Source organism: Chlamydotis macqueenii, chromosome 2, assembly GCF_036417535.1.
Source record: "Chlamydotis macqueenii isolate bChlMac1 chromosome 2, bChlMac1.mat, whole genome shotgun sequence".
Taxonomy (NCBI): domain Eukaryota; kingdom Metazoa; phylum Chordata; class Aves; order Otidiformes; family Otididae; genus Chlamydotis; species Chlamydotis macqueenii.
Window position 1 is genome coordinate 107,225,903 of NC_141557.1, and position 8,929 is coordinate 107,234,831.

At 37.0% G+C, this 8,929-nt stretch overlaps 1 protein-coding gene across 1 annotated transcript in view; it reads right to left on the minus strand.

The window, feature by feature from the left end:
• CEP192 (centrosomal protein 192) overlaps window positions 1-8,258 on the minus strand; it is a 76,602-nt gene extending 68,344 nt beyond the window's left edge. Inside the window, exons 1-5 of the mRNA XM_086740580.1 lie at window positions 8,089-8,258; window positions 7,149-7,271; window positions 5,419-5,573; window positions 3,783-3,829; window positions 2,163-2,295 (exon numbers count right to left, since the gene is read on the minus strand). Coding sequence (XP_086596706.1) covers window positions 2,163-2,295; window positions 3,783-3,829; window positions 5,419-5,573; window positions 7,149-7,271; window positions 8,089-8,258 — 628 coding nt within the window. The remainder of the gene's footprint in view (window positions 1-2,162; window positions 2,296-3,782; window positions 3,830-5,418; window positions 5,574-7,148; window positions 7,272-8,088) is intronic.
• Window positions 8,259-8,929: the final 671 nt, after the last annotated feature.

An 8,929-nucleotide genomic window follows, 5' to 3' on the forward strand; every position in this document is an offset into this window, starting at 1 on the left:
AAGCGACCGAAGCATAGTTCTGTATTTCAAGAGCAAAAAATTTTAAGTGCCATTACTTAGAACAAGAGTACTCCTATTTGTCAAGAGAAAAGTTTTCCGAGACACTTTTTTTGTTGGTTTTAAGCTGCTTTTTAATTTGTGGAGGCTGGAGGACAGAAGAGTTTCCAGGGCTTTTGTTTGTTTTTAAAAACCCAAACATCAGTCAGCTTTTTAGGGCATTGTTAAATGCACTCTTAAAACCATTGCAAAACATATTCCAATAAGATGTTTGACACCTTTATTTTTTAATTATTTCATTTCCCAGAAACAGTATCCTTTTTGTGTTTTTCCTTATTAAAACAAACAAACCAACCAACCCAGTATACTCAAGCAGGTGTTGCATTTATAAACTCAACTATATTTTGTTTTCCACATAATTAAATAAACGTTCATTTTCACGTTGCTAGTGATGGTTTAAGAATTCTCCAGCCATTTTGCCTTCGTAGTATATTTCAACTCTTCTCTCTAAAAGGATAATTCTGAAGAACTTTCTCAGTATTTCCTTGTACCAAAGAGGTCTACACAATGCCAAGAATGTACAGGAACAAAGTACATATATACACACACAGCTAAGTCATCATTATTTTTGCATTCCTGGTTTTGCCAGTGCCCTGTACAGAGCCTGATTACAGAAGTACACTCTTTCAACAAAATGCAATTTAGCTGAATTGGAAGCTATGGATGCTCAGCAACTTTGACATTACAGCAAAGCAACCAGGATCTGTTACATCTGAGAGTCAATAAATGAAAAACCTGCATCACGGCTCTGTTTCCACATACAATACTGGAGAAGGTGGAAGGATTACAGCAGGCTAAGTTTATTCAGTTCTTGAAAGAGGATGAATACCTATCCTCAGAACATATGTCCACAGAGTGCTTTAAAAATTACATAAGGATTAGTTATGTGAGTGGCAGACAAATACCTACCATTTAAACTCAAATTAACAACATGATAATTGTTTCAATCTCATTTACCTATGTCTTGATTTCTTCTTCGTGAAACTGAAATAACAATCCACTATCTTACAAATAATAAGAAAGTAGATTAATGCATTTTACCTCAGAATCCTCCTCCTTACTTTTAGAAATACTCAGCTACCAAACTTACACCGAATACAGAATTACATTATAAAAATTAGTACACTGCACACTGACCAGGAAAAATAAAGTGATTGGCTAGCTTCATCCATACTGCAACCCTGAACAGACAAGTATTCCCAACCAATTCCTTAGGAGGGCAGTTAAAAGTAATTACACCCCTTTGGGCAGAAAAAAAATAGTATTTTTACTTGGCAAACTATTAACTTCATTTTTATATGCTTAAAGCACAAGTGAAGTTATGCAACAAGAAAGAAGACGACGACTTCAGAAGACAGTCATGACATCTGTAGATACAACAGGGAGAAATTCAGTAACCCTACTTGAATGCAGGGCTGCTGGATCTCAAGACAGCAGTAAACCAATCTTTCACTCTGCCTTCCTCATTCTTGGTGCATCTGAGGACACACCCTGTCATCTTTCATGTATGCGCAAAGCCAACTGCATTAATAAAGAAGAGCATGTTTGTCCTTCAGCAGCACCGAAAAGGCACAGAAATTTCAAAACTCTTGTTTGGTTATACAGAACTCAAGCTCATCTTTTTATCCCTATGGGTAAACTAGATTTCCAACTTGAGCGTTACCATGCATTTGTTGCATCTAAAGAGAAGTGAAACTCAAGTAAAAGTTAATTCTAACTGCATGTACATGATCTTCATCACAAATAATCTCTATTAATCTAAACTGAAACTGTATCTAGGGTTACCACTTTTTTAAATAAATGTCCACATTTCTACCTGTATTTTTGATTCACAGTAACTGACAATTGCTGTTTTCATTTTTTTAGATTAAACTTCCAATTGTGATTTTCTCTGACAAATTCCATAGCCACTTATTCCTATAACAACTTTAAAACAGCCAGTTTCCCAATTAACAGAGTTTTCTTTAATATTCCTAATACTAGTTTTTGATAAAGCATAATCCTGTATTAGGTGCTTCAGTAGAACACCACCTTTTGTCTCAAGTATGCAATAACATGGTGTCAGAATTCTAGATTCAACTACCCGGAGTTATAAATACATTTACCATTGGAATCTTCTTCCGAGCTTGCAAGAGATAAGAGTTTCTCATTTTCCAAAAAGCTTGAAAGGCTCTTGCTAAGACGATCACTTGAGGTTTCACCTTCTATCAGCTTTTCAGACGGTTCAGATGGACCAACCTGTGAAAAGCATCCATACAGAAACGTTTCTAGGAGCTACTAGCTACTGTATAAATTCAGTTAACAATAAACAATTAATAAGGTTAATAATATCCCCAAATTCCTCCCTCCTTTTGTTTTTCCTCTACTTATCCCAGCAAACGTTCTAGTTTCAATGGACTTTGCCTGATAGCTTCCAGAATGGATACATGCAAGAAATACAGGGTTTATAAAGGGGAAAGAGGGAAAAAGCATCTGAACACCACCAAACTTAAAAAAAAGCTCTCAAAAATAAAATACTGAACCATTGCATTAAAGAGTTTACACTTGAAAAAATTGTCCTCCATTCATTAAGCTGCAATCTCAACTTAGAAGTACAAAGAGAACTCTCATTAGTTTCCTATGCTGCTAAAACAGTGCTTCTTCAGAAATCGTACACCCAGATCAACCCTTTGTTGATAATTTCTTCAAATTAGCATACTAAATTACTTTAAAAGTAGTATTTCAGTTGAATCTAACTAACTGTTTTTAGTGTATCTTTTATATACTTGCATGATTTTTAAAAACAGTACAATGTAACATCTGTTTCATCTTTGACAGACAGAAACAAACAAACAAACAATCAAAGTTCAGAAAGAAAAAAATTTGGAAGGGATTTGAATTATGGTTTTCAGATGACAGCCTGTGAACATTCAACTGCAACTCACTGACAACTGTAGCCCCTAGAAAAATCAAATGAAAGTAAACTAAATCAATTTAGTAAATACCAGCTGACACATTAAGGAGCACATACTGAACAGCATCTGGCTGCAGCCTGAGGCATATTTTCTATAACGGCCACGAGATCTCCCATTCCTGTATGGCTTGTATCTCTGTGCCCATAACTGTCAGCTCCTCTAACAGAGTATATAAAAACAGCTGAAGCATAACCCTGCCTATCAATACCTGCAGCTATGAGCTAGCTCTGGGAGAGAGACACAAAACAAAACAAAAAAATATAACACAGAGGCACCAGGGGGATTGTGTTTTTAAGGTTGAGAACACTGAAGAAGTCATCTGAACTAACATTCCTCAAATTAATCAACAAGCACAGGGGCAAGTCAAGTCAGGTTGGCACTGTTTATTCCAAAAGCATTCCAAAAAGTTCCTCAAAAGGCTTTTCACTAAGCTTAACTACAACTGGCATAAAATGTAAGGTCCTTACACGGATAAAGAACTACAAGACAGCAGAGCCTAGGCGTGAACAACAATTTTCACAATTGAGAAAGACTTAAGCAGAGTCATGCTCCCATGGCACCAATTACATTAAGTGATTTGCACAAAGGAGGCAAAGCAAGGCACGACACATTCAGCATGCTAGCACCGTTACAAATGTAAGGGATACATGAACTAAGACAATAAACACAGTTCAATTCCCTTCCTCCTCCCCCCACAGAATTAAGTCTAGTACAAGATTAATATTAAAAAAAAAAAAAAATTAATTTCACTGTATTTAGAAAAGGTTTCACCTTGTTATTCTTACTGTCTGGAAGAATGCATATTCCAGTTGACAAATCTGGAACAAAAGAATGTAGTGCGATCAGTATTTTATTATGTTCTTATGTTATACTACTACGTGCTAACTCTTCTCTAAGATAGCAGACTGAGCCTCTTGAGAGTCTTGGCGTACACCATAAAAATAACCCTGAAACATACACGTAATCACAATACCAACGTTTACATGTTTTTATAACAATGAACAAAAGTATCTGGGAGTAATTAAAAAGGCAGGACTGCATCAGAGCTAGAACTTTAAAAATTATGCAAGACAATTACTGCCATAAGGATTTCTATAAGACAGTGCAAAAAAAGGTAAGGAGTCCCAGGCTGCACAAGCAGAAGTAGGAACAAGCGTTCTGTTCCACTGTTGGATTTCACCTATTGGGACAATTCTTTTTTTTGATCACTTGTAAGCAGCTTCCACTTGTCCTTGTGTTGCATTACATCCACCCATAATCCAACTGCAAGTCCCACAAGACAGAGAACATTTTACACATGCACATACAGATTTTAGCAAAAAAGGTTGCTAATTCTTAAAGGATAGATGGGAATAAAAAAAATCAATTTCCAGACTAGAATCCTAAATCTTGAATAAACATGTTAAAACCAATTAACTAAATAGGGTCAGGCACTATCAAGTCCAAGCACTGGGCAGTCCCATTTTCCCAAAGCATCATGATTTTTGCTGCCACTTCCTCAAGATTACAGTAATAAGTGACTGAAGTCAACACTTCACTGTTAGAAGTGTGTTTTATAAGGGCCTATTTATATTACAAATTATAGTACTTTCTAATTGAACATGTTCTCTATTAAACCATCAATACTTACCTCACGAAAACCTATGCAAATATTCAGATAAAGCTTAGAAAAGGGTAGTGACTAGAAATATTTATTTATTTATTACGTATATTTACTGAATTTTAAGGAATGAGCAAAATTTAATCACAGGATTGGCATTAGCAAAAACACCCAAATAAGTTTAGTATCAATAGCCACGCTTTTAAAGTAAGTTACAGAATACTATTTTGCTTCCACTACTCTATTCGTACTTCAAGAAAGTAGTTTTCACAGCAAGTATTCTGAACTACATTTTCATGCACCATCTCACTAGAAAAGTAGGTTTCCAGTTTCTGCAACTGCAGTTAAAGATCACCTATGACAGGTTGGAACAGGGCAAGAAAAGAGACCTTAGTTAAAATATAATCTCAGACTTACACCTACTGAAAGAGAACGGGTAGAAAACAACTTACTTACACTACACTTTTTCCACAAGTAAAGTTCCTTAAATTCGTTCAGATTCCTACTAATATTCTAATTACGGTATTTTATAGCAAACATTATTTTCATAGAGTCATAGAACGGTTAGTGTTGGAAGGGACCTTTTCATCAGCTGCCTGTCTAGCTTTGCCTTTAGGGAGAAATCTAAGAACACAGTGTCAACCACAAGCTTTCTCTGTTTTCAGTTTGTTCAAATAAAAAAGATTATTTTTCAAAACCCATTTACACTATGCCATAGAACAATGAAAGGGTCAAGACAAGACATCTATAACATAAAAAGCTAATTACACTGAGAATAAGTACACAATTTTTCTCAAATTTTAATACCTTCCAATCGTTCAAGTGGCAATACCTCAAGTAAGGTATCTTGACTGCGGTTTGAACGCACAATGACATTCTGGTCTTGCTCTCCGTATATTGAGTGGGATTCTTTCAAACTGACAGAAGTTGGCTGAGGTTCTTTAACTCGTGTAGCAACTTCCCTAGAAAGAGAATTATTTCAATGAAAGATCACTCAGTGAGAAATCTAGATCAACATTAGTATACAACATCTCTATATACAAAGATTTGATAAATTCTCTGATTTTAATGCCTTCGTCTCTAGGAAGTCAGCTGTCCTCATCAACATTGACTCTACAGACCTATTACTTGTCATTTTACAATAAAAGGAATAAATATAAGATTACAAGGGCTTTAGTTTCACAATCTCACAAGCTAAAGTGTGAAACAACTAGTGAAATTTGATTTAACATACGTGTGTCTACTTTTTTTCCATTTATTCCTTTCTTTCATTTCTGCAAAAAGAGGGAAAAGGGTCTATTTCAACCAAGTTCCATGATCCATTTGAGAGCAGTCAAACCCTAGGCAAGATTTTTGTAAGTCCACAGTAACAGCATGCCTTTTGTAACATTAAACTAGGGACTAAATCATAGAGAACATGACTTACTGAAATTCCATATAGTTCTGTTAAATAATAGCTTTTATAATTCTATGAAAAAGTTATTTTTCAGTTTTTGTTTCACAGGACTTTCACACAGGCAGATAAGCTAATCATGTAAGACATAAAAATTTCCACACTGAGTGAACTGAATCATACTTTTGCTTTAATATTTTAGACACAGAAATAAAACTAACATTTGAAAGTCTAAAATGCAATTATTCAATGTTTTGTATTTTTTTCACCTGAGCTTAACCAAGACGCTGACTCCCTTTCTTAAATCTTACATTCTTTCTTTTTATAGGGACATACCTATAGTCCTATTGCACCATATAGTGCAATTTTATCAGTGAGAAAGACACACATTGCGGTTTCTGTTGCAACAATAGGAACAAATTTGAGCTTGGTTAGAATAACCTAGGCAACAGCTTCCAACACTCCCACCACTAAGTAAGGCTCTCTAAATTATTTCACTAACAGTAGTTATTCCCTAAGAAATAGCAATCACTGAGGCTACAAAGAAGCTAAATGTAATAGAAAATCAATGTTCCTTTCCATATGCAAACTGCATGATACTTGGAGCAGATTTAAATTAGCACAAACTACTATTCACACACGACATGAATCAGAAACATCAGCTTAATGCTAGATTATGTGATGTAAACTAGGTAAATATAAGCCAGATTTAAATAAGTCCATTAATTAATCAGGCTTAGGAAATTTTTAATTAGTGTGCCAACAAAATATCATAGTTTAAAAAAAAAAAAAAAAAACCAACAACTTCTAAACATTCATTCCTGTCATGTACATGAAGCCAAATTAGTCAATTAAACAGCAGAATTCTTGTAGGGCTGTACAGGCTAAGCGGTAGCCTGCCACTATCCCTCTTCAGAAAACATGGAAGAGCTGCCCAGGCTGCCAAACACTGTAAGTTAACAGGCTAACGCACAGCTGAGCTCTCCAGTTACTGCCATAAAAAGGCCAACAGTAGAAGCTGCTGCTGAGGTAAGCGATTCAATTCTGAAGTACTCCATAATTAGCTTATAGTACATATAATCTACATGCTACATACTGGTATGTGCATTTTAGGACAGAAGTAGATTTTAACGATCTCACTTACATGTCATCACGAAAGCTCAGGGCAAATCTCCCCATTGCCTCAGGATCTGACTGACTACTGTGAGAAGATCCTGATGGAGGTGAATGTTTACCTTCTAAATAGGATGCACAGATATCAGAAAGCCTGTAAAGATGTGAAGGAAAAACACACAACGGAATTATTCTTCTGTTCTCCAAATAATTGGGTTAAAAAAATAACATTGATGGCCACTCATCTCCCACAAGTTCAATTATTTAAATATTTTAGCATTTTCTAGCCAAACTGTATTTACAGGTATTCTTATGTACCCAGAATGATCTTCTCCAGTCTTCTGTAGTTCTTTAGAGAAACACCACGCTATCATTTTTAGTGGCTAGCGCTGCCCCATTTGGAACACACGCTTCTGGAAAGGCAGGGTGTAAAAGTCTGAACTTACTTCTTGTTACATCGCAGAACAGCAGTTAAGTGAGCAAAGGCTTCTAATTGTTACCCTTTGCTCTACTCCTTGCTGAACGAATCATTATAAGTTGTTTTAAATGTTAATTCATATCCATAATACTAGTTCTTACACTACCTTTTCTAAAATGAGCCAGATTCAGGTAAGTTAAATGAACAGAATTAAGAGAACACACATGTAAAAAACATATTCCTCTCTATATGACTTCAAACTTGAGTGTACTAAGCTAAAGAGTCAAGTTAAAAGAAATTTTATCGGTCTAAAAACTAAACCACTCATTTAAAGGGCAATTTTAATACAAAATACTGAAGTTTTAATGCAGATTTTTCACCACTAATACAATTAATCCTATATTTCCTGATTCGCATACTATTGATTAGTAAATAGTTTTATCATCTACCAAATCATCTCTCAAATGAATTTTTCCTCTGCAAAGTTAGAGGTTTCAAACTTGTCAACTGTTTATTTTTTATGTTATTAAGTGGTATTAACTGATAGCCTCACCTGTTGTCACAGATCGTTTTACTCCTAGCAACAGTTGAAGCTGCAACAGGTAAGCCAGGGTTTGAGGAAATAGTAACATTTTCAAAAACGGCACTTGCACTGCTACTCAATGAATGGCCAAAGAAGCTTGGAAATGTCTCATCAGCAATATTTCTGAAGTCTTCCATCATCCTGGACAAGTTGCTTAAAATAGCACTCTGCTTGGCAACACGATCAGCCCTGGTCCAGCAGCATCTGAAAGTGGGAACAAAACAACTACACAGTTACACAAGTCACAGTAATGCTGTCAAAAATAAGTTACTTATGCAGCACGGCCAATATTCTTTCACAATCACCCCCACTTTGTCCACAAACGTGCTTAAAATTTCCAGTCCTCTTCCCACAAGCCTTTTAGGGGCCACGGAGTTTTACAGCTTTCTTGGACTTTCTAAAAAGAGCAGCGCTCCTGCAAGTCAAGAGCACCAACGGGGCAAGGCGTGCCAAGCTATATTTAGCCTGGAAAGCTGCTTGGACCCAGCCAGCCTTCCTCCATTTCCACAGCAGCGAGCACCTGGGCCGCTACGAACTCCGTGACGCCATCGGCGGGCTACAGCCCAACGCTGCTCTTCTCAACACAGGGAGGCCCGGGCCCTACACCACCACCACCACCCCACACACACAGACCCGTTCCGGCCCGGCAGCAGCAGGATGGCCCCGCCGAGGGAAGGCGGCCGCCGACTCCCTCCGCCGCGCAGGCTGGGACGCGGAGCGGCTCGAAGCCAACGACTCCTTTTCCTCCAAAACGGGAGGAGATCGGCCCTGCCCTCCCCGGAGCTGCCGCCACTCGCCTGAGAGGAGAGGG